Here is a 16,392-nt window from a genome sequence, read left to right as displayed (position 1 = left end):
CTTCCTAAAGGCCAAACAGGTATTTCTGTTATCTGCTTGAAGAAAAAGAGCATACATTAAAATTCATCTTATTTTTGTCGTGTTATTATATGACAGCATTAGCTAACCCAAACAAATGTCTATGTTAGCATTTTAAGTTGATTTAAGATTGAGGTTGTGTTTATAGTTGGGATGATGACCTGGTTAGTACTGTACAAGATTCTCTAGACTGAAGTCAGCTGAGTTAGCAAAGCCACTGGGCTTTCAGATAAAACTTGGACTTATTTGGGAAATCTAAAATCTAAAAAAAGAAAAAATAAATAAAAAGCAATTCTATTAATTAATTTCTACTCAAAAGAGAAAATTTGTTCTTCTGTGAGCTGTTTCTGGAGAATGGGAGAGGGAAGAATGTAGATCTCCTATCAACTCAAAAACAAGTGCTCTTATTCCTACAAAGACCAGCAGAATAAATATTGCCCTACAACAACTGGGTAAATATTGACAATTCTTGGACTGTCTTCCAAGAAAAGCATATTTTAAGAAAGTATTAACCCTAAATCGATTATATTCCTTGAGCAGCCTTCTGGTTTTGTGGAGTAAACAGACCTCACTTACTTCCTTAATATCAGAGGTTGTTGTTTTGTTTACTGTCCTGACATCTCCCACACACTCAGGCTGCCTTCTGATGGCAGAAAATAATGAAAAAAAGCAGCGAGTGTTTGAAAAGTAAATATAGCACCATTGGGCCTATGGCAGAGCTGCAGAAGTGAGCAGCTGAGCTGTGCAGCAGGGTAAGCTCAGTGCACCGTTCTTCATTTCTACCTGGGATTGCAGTTGGGGAAATAAGAATTAAAGAAATCCACACTCAGAAATAAAGGTTGGGACATGGATGCATCTCAAAAGCTTGTGTGCTGTATTCAGAGCATATCTGAAGTAGAATAATTCCTCTCAGTTTAAATCTTTTACAATAGGCTACAAAAGTACCATTGATCAAAATACTGTGTTCTGCAGATACTGTGTCAGTCTTGTTAAATCTTATTAATCTTCCCCGTTTCAAGAACAACAACCCTTGACATTACATAAATTGCTTGCATCAGTATGAGTCAGAGACTCAAGCTTCTTACATATACACATGTATCAATACGAAGACCATGTACACCACCAGTTTCAGAACTAGGAGGTGAAGGCAGGATGTGGCCAAACACTACACAATGGAGATACATACAGTAAGGTTTGTCTTAAGGTCTGAAGGGCCATAGAACAGTTTAAGGTAGGTGCAGCTGTAGTTAAGCTGTTTGCTCTCCAGCTAAATAACAGGGTCTCTTAAGCTCATGAACACAGATGGTCCTCTGTGCTTTGTGCTGCTTCCACCATATGACCTCTGCAACTCTTTGGTGCCACAAATACTACAAAAAATAAATAAGAACAGTCTTATCAACATATTGCTGCACAAAGTTGTGTTGGGGAAAAAAACAACAGATGCTGCATACACAGTACCATAAGGATTTAAGAAAACACATGATTCCTTTTAGGTATATGGCTGGATCAGCTTCAAGAATGTATGGAAGGGGAGGGACCGATCTGACTAAGTGTAAAATAAGTTAGCAACTTCTGGTACTATAGCTCAATTGCCTGTGCAGCTGAGTGAAAAGCTGGCACAGTAGCACACCAGTTGCAGTGAACGTGGACTGATATAAAGTTGATTGCTGGAAAAGACTTCTGCTGTAAGACCCGTTCTTTGTATCCAGTTTTATCATCCAATTGTGACTCTAGCATCTGTCTAACAGGGCTCAAAATCCAGTTTTCAGAGTCGGTAATATTGTTTGTTGCATAACTGTATGGTCACCCAGCCAGATGCAATGGACTTTGATTTGTGTGCATTATTCGTCAGCCCTCACTGGATTTCCCTGGTGGTGAGCACAGAGTTTCTCAAACAGCTGAGCAGGCACTTGTGTGAAGGGAAGCACTTAAACGTGCACTCTTCACTCAGTTTTTCCTGGGTACTACTGTGACAATTTTAACACCCAAGAATAACGTCAAAAAGTCTTAATTTTATTTTTCCTCAAATCAAAGTTTTTGTTAGATTTCACTATTCCAAATGTTCTCTTACGAATAGTTTCTCTAACATTCAGGAATTTACAGGTGAAAGGAATGGAAGAAGCTTCATTTCTCCAGCCTGCTGCCACTGTCACTGATTTGTGTGCATTTCCACCCAGACCTTCTCCATTTATGCTCCTCACTGCCCAGACATAAAACCAATCACAGATTGAATCCCACAGCCAGAACCAAGTTATCCCTCTACTGCTGAGAGTTGGAGCTGTCTGTATCTGCTTGGATGTATATACGTCACGTGTGACTTCAGGCAAATTGTAGCAAAGGAAACCTCAACAGACCTGTGGCCAGCAGACTGTGGTTTATAACTTCCTTTCAAGAGTGTGGCTGCTGTGAAGTTGGCACACTGGTTGGCTATGGCTTTTCCATCTGGACCGACAACCCTTTGTGCAAACATAAAGCAAAGACTGGAATGTAGGGAAGGAAGCAGGTACAGGACATGAGGGCACAATTTCTATTAGATGCCATATTAATGGACCAAGTCTGTAGTCCCACATATCCCACAGTTCCCTGTTCCCATCTACAGTGCTCAGCATCTGTGGAAAACATTCAGCAGGCATTTATTTGCACATAACCAGGTACGGATGTCTGTGCCTGCTGGGTTTGTAGTGATTTCTGCAGGAAGCTGTAGGGAAGAATTTGTCGGTTATCCACAATTGTTCTTTGAATCACACTCAGATGAAAACTTAAAATGATAAGAAAATTAACTGAAAGAAGGAAAGTTTATCTCAGCCCAAGTTTCAGGACCTTTCTCTCTATCTGTAATAATTTGTAGCTGCTGTTCTGGGGCTCTTGTGCTCACTGCTAATGCTGTGTGTTGCTCTGTGCTACTGCATTGTGGTTGTGCTGAGAAAGGAATTTGGTGAATATCTAAATGTATCAATAGATGGATAACTGCTCAGCACATTTATAAATGAAATTACGTGGGCAATGAGTACTATGGATGGACAGGAATTGCTGTACTACTGTCATACTCAGTATGTTGCACAGTAGGTGGTAGGCAGCTGGTGTTTATGGCTAAGTTACTGGAATGATCCCATCTGCAGCTTGCCCCACAGGGTGTGAAGGAGGCAGGGATTTCACAGCTCCTTTTTGTTTTGTTCTTCTGTTTGGTTCTTGGGGGGGGTTGGGAGGAGGTGTTCAGTTACGGTCTCAGCAAAAGATAAATCACAGCACAAGAGCAATCACAAGGGTTAGCACAGAAGAAGACCTAAGCATTAATTAATGAATTGGAATGTCGATGCAATACAACATGGCTGGCAGCTGAGATGAGTAAGACATGATCTTTTCTTATCTGCTCTGTCTTATCCTGGCAGCTGATCTGACTCAAAAGACTTTTCCCTCTGGTTATTCTTCTGGTTCCCACTGAACTGCAGTGTTCAGCTTCGTCCAATTATCTCACGTTGTTTAGCTCAAAATTCTGAACAAAAGCTGCTTTTGCACTTTGTCCAAGTTTGGATGAGGCAAAGCACCTGTGCTGCAGTGCATTCATGTACATTGACTCTCCCTCCTGTAGGTTATAAGGAAGATTGAGGCTTAGCTACAAAGTTACAAGGTTTTTGCTTTCTGTTAAGAAACATCTAGTAACAGTAACCAAGAACCAACTTCTGCTGAGGAACTGATGAACTGCAGTGGTGAGGAAGAACAACTGCAACAAAGTCTTACATTATGATGGGTTCTGACTTCAGATTTTCTCTGCCGAGATTTCCAGGCAGACTGAAGGCTGCCTTCATGCTTCCTTCTGTGTCCATGTCTCTAGTTTTAAGACAATGGAACATAATGGCAATCATATTTATTAAGCATTATTAATTCATTGTGTATGATGTAGCCCTCTTAAATGTTTCCATATCACATTCTGGGCCACAGGGTTTCATGAAGCCATAGAATTCAGTGTGATATGAGGCAGCTGTGTATTTTGAAGGATCAAGCACCTAATATTGATGCCATGCCATTTGTCTTGAGGTTAATTGGAAGACCTTTATTTTTTACTCTTGAGTTTGCCTTCGCAGTGATAAATATTAAATCCTGGGCAAGCTCCCACAGGGTAAGACTGCCACAGAAATCATTTTACTGAAGTGAATGAAAAGAATGAGTAAGATCTGCCTGTGGCACTTAATGGGACATTCTGTCTATTTGTTCTTTTACTGATTGGTAACTTCATGTTTAGAGAGTACAAAGAGCACGTAGGGTCACAAAGCCAATGAGATGTCAATATCATACATGCTTCTGAGGAAGGAACTTAGTGGTTTCCTTTTAAAGGAAGCCCTATTAATTTGGCATTAATAATGTATTGAAGTTTAAAGGCTCAAGGATATTGAGGCCATTTCTTTGAAGATGCTGAGTCCTAAAACTGCACTGAAATTAATAGGAGAGGAAGGCATGCAGCACAATGTAAAGAGCTATTCCAAAGTTAATATCACAAGATATCTTGCTTCTTCTAACTGTGCTATGTTATAGAGCTCTTCAGACTTCATATCTAGACATGATTAAGCAGCTCACCAGAGACAAACTGCCCTAACTAATGCAGTGCAGAGCAGACTATGGTGTGTGCTGACAACTATATGGAAAACAGTGAGAAACAAATTGTATTAATGTAGTTTAGGACCCGTGTAACCCAAGGCATGCCATCAGTGGCTGTCTTGAAACACATGGTTCTGAGCCTCTGGCTTAACCCCTTGAATTTCTCACACCCCCTGCTATCAGTATTTCATTCTCATGGCTGCAGTACAGCTATGTATTTTTCTCCTGTGTTATTTGCTTTCATTTCTTACAGTAGTTCAGCTTTGATGCAATTTTGACCCTCGTGCCAAAGAAAAAGAACCATCTCTCATTCAAAGGCAATGTTAATCCTGTAGCTACATGTGGGAACTGAGTAAGAAGAGGGGGGCACCTCTGCAGTTTGTAGGACGTTGTAGCTGGAATCTTCCAGATTCTCTCATATCAAAGGAATCTGCCCAGCTTTCTCAGGTAACATAGGGAGCTTCCATATAAATCTCAATTCCTAATCTCTTCAGAAATTAACTTTTACTAAAGGAAAAAATATCCAAAACAAAAAGGCATTATTTTTAAAAGTGAAGCTAATAACATTGCCACGTTGTGATATTATGCCACGTTGTTTGTCACTGCCAGCATACATATGAGCCTGCTTGTATGATATCTCACCCTTTAGCCCATGATTTTAATTGTAGTCAGATCAGAACACAAAATTACAAGAAGTAGAAAGTACAGAGAGCAGTCAAGTCTCTGTGCCATTGCAGAGTTCCCATGGTAGTGCTTTGCTTTTGCCCTCAGACATGATAAAAACAGGTCACGTCCGTTTTGCTTCTGTTGAATACTGTTTGGAATTCACAACAGCAGTGAGAGCTTTTACACATGGGGATGGTGGAAGAAGGATTTATGGAATTGGAAAGTATTAACTTAATGAAAGAGCATTTGCATGTTTTCTGAGCGAAACGTTATCCAGAAAGAAAAAATATCTGGCATAGCTGATGAAAGCATTTTGTTTACTGATCCCTTTATAATCCTTTGTTTTCTTTTTCCTCTCTCCTCATATGGTGATGCATTCAATGTAGGCTGTAGTATTCATAAGCAAGCTAACCTTTCTTGTCCTGTAAGTATTCAATTATAAATGATGCTTTATATACTGCCTGAAGTGTGTGTAGCCTTTTTAATATAAAAAGGCTGCATAAAACATCTTAAATAATAGCTGCATTATGTAGAGACTTGTTTTAAACAAAGTGAACATTAATTATAGAAGGCTGAACCTTAAGCTAATTGCACCTGCTTAGTTTTCCTGCTGTCTGGTCCACTTCATACATGTGTATTCCATTTGCTTTAAGAGGCATTTGTTGGTATGAGCCAAAAGCTGGTACTTGTATGATTTGCAATGTCATAATGATGGTTTAGACTGAGAAACTCTGTATTGTCTCCCAAGTTTGGGCAACCCATTCTTGGGATCAACACTGTACAAGTGTAGTAACTAATAATTCAAAATCATTACAAAACATAATTGTGTAATTTTTGGAAATGGACTTTAGCAAAAGCATTAAATTTCTACTTACATGAAAAAAAAGATAGAATAAAAAACAAACAACCACATCCTGCACTGTTCTCTGTAAGGCCAATTTTCTATTATATCACATGGTCTTCTGAACCACTGCAAAAGCATCTGATTTTAATTACTAGCAATAAATTAATGCCTTGCACTGTGTTTATTATGAAATCACACCACTTTCTTTTTAATCTCATAACTGTGGAAGTGGGGTAACAGTGCTAAAAATGTTTTTTATTATTTAGTGCCAGAGCAATGCTGATCGCATCATCAAAAGCAAAACCCCTCAGATATGAAAGAAGCACACAAAGTGAATAACATAGCAGGCAGAGGAGTTCAGATCAATACATTCAAATACAGAAAGGCTTTTCTCTACCCTCAGTGAGTCTGACTCTCCACATTTTTCATCCCTGTGGAATGATGGTGAAGGGAATGGAGAACTGAGGTCTGGCAGGATGCTGCTGGCTTGTGCTTGGTTGTGAAAGGCATCACCAACAAACCTATTGTTTGTTTAAGAATAGAAGGTAGATAACTAATTGTTGAACGACTTGTTTACATCTTCCAAATGGGCACGGTTACTGTGAGGTTTTTTCATATTAATTATTGCATTTTCTATATTAGCACTAGCTTCCAACAAGATGCAAATCTTATGCAGATGTCACAGAACCTGTGTTCTGGTACCTGGCTTCTGAGACAAAGTTATCTTCGAGGATTTTAAAGTAGTTTTACTAAAGACAACTTCTCTTTGAATTACAAGCCTACATTTTAACCTCTAAGCCAGACAGTTCACCGATGAGTCTGTGGCACTCGCATCTTCTGGCATTTGCATCTACAGCATATTTTTATGCTGCTGTATGGCACAGTTCCCCTATGGATGGAAGTCACTAAATACTTGACATCTTGCAGGGTTTAGCCTTTAATTTTATGCTCCACAGTAAGATACATCTCCAATAACCCGAAAAAAATGAAAGCAACATGCTATATCTGCTCTGAATAAATATCCTGTCTCATCTACAGCAGCTGCGCTGAAATAGATCTGACATAACACTGTTATATCAGCACAACTACTAATCTCAGATCCTAGTGATTTCCGTACTGAGGAGAGAACACTATTGCAAATGGAGGTCATTTCAATAACCTTTAGCACTTTAGACAAATGTGGTGTTTGGGACTGTCTCTGTCAGTGGCAGAATACATTGCTGGGGCTAACACAGCTGCTGCAGAGCTCACTGTACTCTGCTCAGTCAGCAAAGAGTCTCTTCAGATGGACCTGTTTATTTCAATGCCTTATAGAACCAGCAGCATTTCTTAGAATCCAAAGGTATGTAAGTATTCTATACAGTTTCCTACCCTGGGTATTTTTAAACAAATAATAAAAATATAAGTCTCTGAAGTATCAGAAATGATTTTTATTTATTTATTTATTTATTTAGATACTGAACACCTTCCCATACAGAACTGGTTTCTATACCTTTTTTCCTCCTTAGTGTCTTATGTGACAGCTCATGCTAAAACAAAGGAGCTGCCATGTAGGAGCCTCACTGTTCTGTTAGAAACACAAGAACATCAGAACCCTCAAAAAAGGACGCCTGTCTCTGGTTATGGTACTCAAGCAGAATTGCAATGAGATGTACAATAGTTCTCCTTTAACTCAAATAAGAAGGAAGCTGATAGAATTTTTTTCATTAGCAGTGCCATGAGATGGCAGATATGAAGAATACTTTTCCTTGGCAATAATTCCAGAGCCATAAGGTTGAACCTGCTTAGCCAGGCACAGTGCCTTTCTGTCAGATGGGCATTCATACACCAATTGTACAGACCCTGTGTTGTATATGCATCAGGTGTAAGTGGCCCAGATAGGATTCCCAGCAAGGACTGTCCATATGTCTGTTAATTCTAATTTTGTATTCCTTTGTTCCATTACTAATCTAAGTGTGGGTTTATTTCAGAAATAGGGAACAGCTTTTTTTACTCTTCTGATTGGACTTTTTGTCTACATTCTAAGACTGATGGATGTAATAGGTCAGGAAAAGTTCTCAGAAGATGTTCACTCCTTCCTGCCCTTAGCAGTCCCTTCTCTGTCTGCTCCCAGAGAAATGAGAGCTTTATAGATCTCCTTCCTAAGGAAAGCTTCTAAGGAAAGTCCTGCAGGATCCATCAGTGCACCAAGCTGGATATCACACAAACAGCAGAGTAGAAGTCTGTGTTCAGTCCTCCTGTACTATTTTTGCAAACGTTTTGCTTGAACTGGTATAAAACAGGGCTTAAGGTTCAAACAAGAGCATGGCACTGGGCTTTGCCTGCCCAGCTCCTCTCTCAGAACAACTACATGCTTTTCTCCTTGACTTTCTCAGTGGCCTCTGTTTTCTGTGAAGCAGCAGTAACCCACAAGTGCTCTCACCTTATCTTAGGCTGTGGGAAGGCAGTTCAGCTTACTGTATTCCTTCTTTATGTTTCGTTTTTATGTATATATTGAAGAGAGAAGGATCTACTATCTATGGAAAGTGCAGAGCAATGGCAGGTCATGCTCTTGTCTGATAGTTAAAGTGATTGCACAGACATTCAATAATTTAGCACGAAGCTTTGATAACCTAATTTTCTTTCCTCATACAATCTTTGTTTTCATATTAATGCAACAGATTTGAAAAAAAATATATACCAAAAATCTTAGTTTTCCTGATACTGCTTTTGGAATTAGCCTTACTAAATGTTGGCATAGTACAGCAAAGCAGAACTACAGAGCTGGTGCCTCCTGATTTTGGTTTAATTTGAATTCTGACTATTGGGTATCTTTTGTTTTTTTCTGGACCTGAAATGTATCATTTAGATTGGCCACAGAATGGGAGAGCTGATACTTTTTTCTATAGTATCAGTTTCTACACAAGCTGACAGCAAGCAGTTGCATTTGGAAGTGCTCAGCCTTTCTCACCCTGCCTGCATCTGCACACAAACTTCACTCTTTTCTAAGATGCAGCTGCCTCTGGTTGGGTGTAGCAGCTTTAGCTGTGCATGTTACTAAAGGGTTGATTTTAATGCAGTTTCATTTTCTGAGAAATACAACATAAAACCCCCCAAAAAACAAAACCAACCCTACAGTTCAGTCTGGGTCTGAATATTTTGCTGCTCAGATGTTCAGAATTGTGGCTTGGGATTTGCCATTCTCCAAGTGTTTGCATAGTGCAGTCCAAAGCCAGACAGCTGGAGTTCTCTAGACAGAGATATAAACATTGAATGAAGGTAATGTCCTCTGCAAGCTGTAAAGAGTACACAGTGTGACAGTCCTTTCAGTTTAACGTGTCACCAACCAATTAATGGAACAAGCATGAGTACCACAAGGGAATTTCTACATCCACATGTACCCATTCCATGAGTGTCTGAATTTCTGGTCAGCAGATAGCATTGGTCCTTTTCTCAGTATGTTTAATTAACTTCAGCTTTACCTCTGTTTCTGCAATTCGCAGTTAGTTAAATCATAAATATTGTTTTGTTACTGATAGAACAGTATGTAGCCATCCTCATCTTTTAGTCTCAATGTCACATTCCCTTTGTAAGTTTTAATGACAACAACAATTTTTATTATGTTGCTGGAACTTTTCCCAGGGTAATTGTGCCTTCTGTGTACAATGAAACTGCAGCAGAAGGCTGCTAAACCTCACATCGTTCATAGCTGCGGATTTATGTTAAAAACTCTTGGACCTGGCAAAAGGATTGAAAGTATCTAATTAAAGAAATCAAATTAAGGGAATTAAGCTAGTGATAGAGAAGATAGCTGAGCTTTCTATAATTCAAGGAAAAGATGGCTCTAAACATGGAAATTCAAGCATGTGAAGTTGAGGCATTTGCTTATTGGCTCTGACCTGAGTGTGTCTCTTACTGTATGTCTGCACACCCTTTGAAACAATTATCTTGTATGTTTTTCTGTTACCATTTTATATTTTAAACACTATATTTGCACCAGTGCCCATTTCCCTCAGGATGAAGGGAAGTAACATCTATATAAATCAAGTCCTTTCCACTCTTAGCTCAGGAAGTTTAGAGAAGTTACTTAAGTGACAGTACCAATCTCCAGAGCTTCGATTTTAATCCATATGACTTTCAGAATATTGGTCACAAAAGCTCTCATTGATTCACTGCACTGTGCTATAGAGTTGCACGTCAGACACAGGTTAACACCAGGATGATGGTGGTAGAAAATAACCTGAGGGTGGGATGTTGAGAAAACCTTTATCTCCCTGCCTGAGCATTATGGTGCAGGTCACCACTTGTAAAGCAAGGAGTTATGAATTCCTGTTCTCTTTCTGAAACTCAGAGCATGTTGTGTGATAGGAGAAACATACAAACACAGCTATGGCCTATAGTTCACTGTCATTTCTTCCTGTTCAAAGTGAGAGATTACTGGAGAACCTCACAAAGGAAGGGGGGAAAAATGATTCATCCCACAAATTCAGGCTCAGATACTGACAACTGTGCATGGAGTTCACTCATTTTATCTGCACTTTTATCCTATACTGAATTTAAAGTTGACATATGAATAATCAAGTTTACAAAGCCTCACCTTTTATCTGAAGTTCAGTGATCACTTCTTCAGAAGTCACATTTTACTGCCTGAGAAACAGAGAGAAGGGGCTCCAAGATACACACTTAATTGAAAAGATATTGTTTAGGAACTTGAAGAATGACTCCTCTGTTGAAGATGATATCCTACTTAGAGTCTCCAAAGTTCTTGTAATTATGAGTTTCCTGTGCTCTACCTTAATTTTATGGTGTGTTTATTTCCAGCTCAACAAAACTCACCAAAAATCCATGAGGGCTGGTGGGCATATAAGGAGGTGGTCCAGGGAAGCTTCGTTCCAGGTAAGTGCAATGTGGAAATCCCAGCTTTTCTTAGATAATCTTTCAGTGGAGTAAGAATAGTTGGCTTGAGGGGAAGGAATCTTTGGTTTTGTTATTTAATACATTGCAAAGATGTGAAGTACACCAGAACTCCAAAGCACACTGCAATGAAGGCTAGAAAATAATTATAAATATGTTTCCTTCAAAAATCATGGAGATGTTTTCAAGGAAAGATAAATCGCTTTGAAGTCAGTCCTGTTCTCTCTCAGTAAAGTTAACATCTTTCTACTTTGTGAAACTGTGCTCTACATACAGAAATGAGGCACATGGGTTGGAAAAGCAGTATCATACAAAATAACACAGCACTTTTAGACAATCCTATCTCTACAGATTTAAGAAGCGTGTTCTGAAAGCAATGTGATTAAAACATGGAACTCAGATCTTCCCTATCAATAGCCTAATTACCTTTCCTGGTTGATTTGTGTGTTCCCTCCAGCTGCTCCTAATTTGCAGCTACCATCGGCAGAGCAAAAACTGTATGTAACAGAAGTGCCTCAGACTTCCCTTTATTGTACTGACAAAACCAGATGATGGAAGTTATCTCCTCTCTATTTCTAGCCACAGACAGGTACTGCAAAGGTCAGCCCTTCCCTTTATAACCCATACTGGGCTGAATAGCACGATGCATCTTGCTGTGTTACCAGCTGCCTCGTAACTTTCCTGCTCCTCCTACTAAGACACAAGCAATATCCTCCCATCTGCTCCAGGAATGTGCTAGTATGGAAGAGCGACCTTCAAGGCAGCACTCTGCAGATCCCTGTCAGTTACTGCTCCTCACACTTTACTGTTAGGTCAGATGTCTGCATTTGGGGAAGAAGTCATTCCAGTTGCTTCTTGATGAAATTGATTTACCTTACAGTAACACTATTATGGGTTGTAAGAAAGAACAATTAAGTAACAGTAATTTTTTTATGACAGCTGTGCTTGGTAAAGGCTATCACAATTTGCATGGATGGCTTCTAGTTCTAAGGACATTTAAGAAATAGTTGTTGCTATTTATACCCTCCCACAGGAGGGCAAAGAGAAGTATTCAAAACATCTGTTCTCATGCACAGTGGCATTCTACATGCATTACAGAACCCCAAAGGACTAAAATTACTGTCACTTAGTAACTGCTTTTCTGCAAATGTAATGTTTTTAAATATCATGCCAGCCCACTTTGAAGTGTTTGGAAGTGAAAAGCCAAAAACCATCCTGTTGTCTTTCAAGGTTTCATCATTCCAAGTTCAGCACATCTTCTTAAAGTGTTTAGTTTTAACTCATTTTTTGAATCAGGATCATTGCTGTGCGGGACCTTAACCTTCTCATCAGGGTTTTCAGGGTTTGCTCTGAACAATGAGGCTAATACTAGGGAGGCTTTTCTTTTTTCCTTAGGTTCTTCACTGTGACCTAAAAGTAAAGCCAGGAAATCTAAGTATAGACCTGGTATATACAGGATAAGGTTTATTCTGTTCTTGACATGCTGCTAAATATAAAAGCAGTTGAAACTGTGGTGCTAAGGCATAACTGAAAGCTTATAAAACCTTCCTTATTCTGAAGGACTGTTCAGAACAATTTTAAGTGCTGAGCAGCAATGCTTCTGCACATTGGTGCTGCCGAGTATATGTGATGGGATATTCAAGTAGTTTATCTCATCTTAGGCCTTGACAGGCTGCTCTTCACACAATATCAGCAGCTCATGTCACCCTTTGGCAATAGGGATTTTGGTGATATCTGCGCACTAAAGGAAGAAAACAGAAGCACAAAGAAATCTAATGGAAGAATCAGTGGCCGCTCAGTCTCAGAGATCCAAAGTACTTCTCAGTTCTCTAAGTTAATAATGCACAGTTTCCCAGTGGAGAAAGAAGTCACTGAGAAGGAACAGTGTGTTTCTATGTTAATTGTGTTCTTCTGTAGCAGAATGGTTTTATCATGGAAGGGACTCAATTGTTCAGCTTTTCTTTGCTTACAATTATTTTTTTTTTCCTATAAAATAGTACAGGGAAGCTGAACTAGGAGCTAATTTTAACACTGAAATAAAATTAATGAGTACTTTACACTCCTCCTATCATTATGCTACTTACAAAAACACTCTTGTAAAGCACTTTGAAGAGGAGTATATCTTAAAAGTTACAGTTTCTAATGCACAGGAATACAATTCTTATTTCTGTGAGAGCGTCTTTGGGAAGATTACTCCCAACTACTACAAGGCTGACAGACCCAGCACCACTGAGGAGTTCAAATTAATACAGCAGTTCATACATCTTACTGGTGCAGTTTAGTGCCACGGGGGTAGGATTTGCCAAGTCATATGGAATAAAATATAGTAGTTGCAGACACACACTTATCTACAAGGAAAATAAACTTTTGTGAACTCAGATCACACGACTGCACTGCATATTGCCTGCTGTAGCACACCTGTTACTTGTTGCCAGTGAAGAATTTAGTGTTTCTTATAAGAACTTCCCTGTGAGATCCAGTCTCTTGCCTAATGGAGGAATAGGTCAAAAAGAACAGGAAATGATGCTGTTACCTAAAGCTAGATCCATTGTGCAGTGTGGAAGTACTTCATCTTTACAGACTGTTTTAATTTGTAAATACAGAATCAGATCTGTAATATAAAATCTACCCAATCTTGCAAGAGTTTTATTTCCAAAAATACTACGTGCATGTATTTGTAGAGTTACTCAGGCTCTTCAATTATGGGATTGCTATTGACTTGATAATCTACAACCACTCATTTATACTCAGTGAAAATTCCCTCCTCATGTAACGCCTCTCTAAAAGGATCAGTTGTGAACTCACTGAACCACGCATCCCCTGAACATACTCAGGAACAAAATCCATCCTCAGCTTTTTGTTGTGTCTGCTTGACTAAGAATATGTAGACTGATTATTTGGAGAAGCTTCACTGCTGTTGATTACACATATTGAAATACAGCTATTACACAGCATTGTGGCACCATCTTATTTCTGGGCTCATGCTATTTGCACTCACCAAGACATTTACTATGTCTTACACAAATAAATTCACCTTAAAGCAAAGTCACCTACTTAATGCATTTCCAGCTACCTGGTGATCTTCTTTAGAGCTGTAAATCACATTAGAATTAACAACTTTGACCAAAATAGGAAGCTTTCTGAATGTTATTGATCAGGTGTTTTTTTTTCTTCTAATGAAAATATTACTTAGAGTTACCCCTTCTTCCTTTCTGAATAGAGTGTGGTTTTATATTGGAACACTTTTTCATTTTGTATTACCAAAATGCATGAAAATGCATTAGTGTTTCCAGACCAAGCAGTCACCAACTTTATAGTCAGGACATAAACCCTGGAAATAACAGCATAACATCATAATGGGAAACCTGACAGGTCGTTAACTACAGCTGTGCAAATGGCATCGCTATATTTCACAAGTGCCCGTAGACAACATTACAGCCTTTCAGTAAACATGAAATATGTAGCAGAAAATAAGCAGGTCACACAGAAAGCCATTCATTTGGCACCCCGGAGCAGCACTGCTAAGCACTGCCCCCCAAAACGGGTGTAACACAATGGAAAGCACAGGAGTGGGAGCAGAGTAGCAATGCCCTAAGCTACAGCAACCTGCGCCCCACCACCCCGGGGGGCCCTGCCTTCCCACCAAGTGCTCCATCACTTCTCTAAGCTGTGATTTGGCATTCCCACTACACAGGGGTAATTTTTTTAGGATCACTTAATAACGTCTGATTTATTTTCTGTATCTCTTTAATAATCAGGAGTTTCATTTATAGGGACTTCAGTGGATGCTGAAGATCTCCACACAGAGAAATCATTTTACAAATGTTAAGTGAGATGTAAATAAACATAGAAAAGCCGAGTTCAAGGTAATAGTAGGCAGACATGGGAGAATGAAATAACAAGATAGATGCCTGTGTCATCAGGCTAGTCTGCCTAATCACCACACTGCTGGTTACTGCTGTTCACTATTGCACATTAGGCCATTTGCCAAGAGTGAGTTCTGTTTCCATTTAGATTTTCCTATCCAGCAGTCAGTCATCTTCAAACAGCTCTTCTTCTCACTTCTAAATTAGGCTTTCTTAAAATAAAGAGGAAATAGATGTCTGAAGTTTAATAGGGTTTGGCTGAAATGCTTGCATTGCACGGCCACACCAGGCTCTATTATTCAGATACTGTCATCTTAAGAATTACCTGGTACTTTAATGTGCATTTTAAATTGGCTAACAAGAATATAAATTAAAGTAATGGAGAAACTAGTCTCTCAAGATTTTATTGCTCATTGTAACTTTATGTTTATGGACATATTGCTTTGAGGCTGAACTTGGGCCTTTTTGATTCCAGAGTATATGGTAAGAAGATGGTGCCTCACTTCAGAGCCTGGTGAAATCAATTAAATCAAGTCCTTCTGCTCAACTCCAACAGGCTGTGGCTCAGGGCCATAGTCACGTTATTCTGTCAGTTGTTTGGATATAACTTCCCAGTTAAGCACGCTATTCAGTGCAGTTTCATTTTTAGGAAAGACTTTTAAACACCGTATTCCAACTTGTTCTACGCTTTTCATGAAATTCCTATGGCTAGTTCTAAATAAAATAATAGTTAAGGGGCTAAAAAGAAAAATGAAGATGGTGTTTTTGCTGAGATGTGAAAGTAAGTGTGATTTGCAAGTGGAGATAAGATTCTCTTCCTACATTTCGTAGTCAATGTAATCACAGTGTTGGAATTCTGGAAAGGACCAAAGGAAAAGTAGTGATTAAAGTGGCAAAATTGAATTGAAATAAATGAATCTTTTCTCCTGTATTAATGACTCTCAGGTTTCTGTCTCCCTTTCGTTGCTTCTCCTTTGTTGCTGATTCTGAAGCTACTCTCCCTATAGTCTTCTTTGAATTAATAGTACATTCAAGCAGACGCATATATAGCTGAGCATGAGTACAGGGCTACAAATAATATTTGTTGAAGATAATGGAAACTTTCCAAGCTTTTTACATCAAATCAAGAGGACTTTGGTTATTTGAATCAAGTATAATAAGCACTAAAGATTTGTGAGGGTTTTGAGTCAAAACTCTAAATCAGCACTAAATTGCAAAGAAGAAGATGAGGCAGCTCCAGGACATGAATATTTTAAAATACTGAAAAATGACTCTCTTTCATAAACAACACTTCTTGTGTTAGAAAGTCCCATTTAAAACAGGGTAATTTTGTCTTACAGTTTTCCCTTTCAGAACTGGTTTAGCAGCCTGAGTCCCAATGGCTTTTTAAGACTGATGGCCAAAACAAGAAACTCTTTATATGTGATTTAAGATGCGAACAACTGGACAAACACAAGGAGCTAAGTGATTAAAATACACAGAAGTTCTGAGAATTAAGAATCCATCTTGTTC

The 16,392-nt window shown here is 38.9% G+C and overlaps 1 protein-coding gene across 1 annotated transcript in view; it reads left to right on the top strand.

Annotated features, from left to right (window-relative positions):
- The window catches only part of CA10 (carbonic anhydrase 10), a 130,514-nt gene that overhangs the window by 18,932 nt on the left and 95,190 nt on the right, over positions 1 to 16,392 (top strand). Inside the window, exon 3 of the mRNA XM_072351973.1 lies at positions 10,922 to 10,996. Within this exon, the coding sequence (XP_072208074.1) occupies positions 10,922 to 10,996 (75 nt within the window). The remainder of the gene's footprint in view (positions 1 to 10,921; positions 10,997 to 16,392) is intronic.

This window comes from Excalfactoria chinensis, chromosome 17, assembly GCF_039878825.1.
Source record: "Excalfactoria chinensis isolate bCotChi1 chromosome 17, bCotChi1.hap2, whole genome shotgun sequence".
NCBI lineage: Eukaryota > Metazoa > Chordata > Aves > Galliformes > Phasianidae > Excalfactoria > Excalfactoria chinensis.
This window is presented reverse-complemented; position numbering and strand designations above follow the sequence as displayed.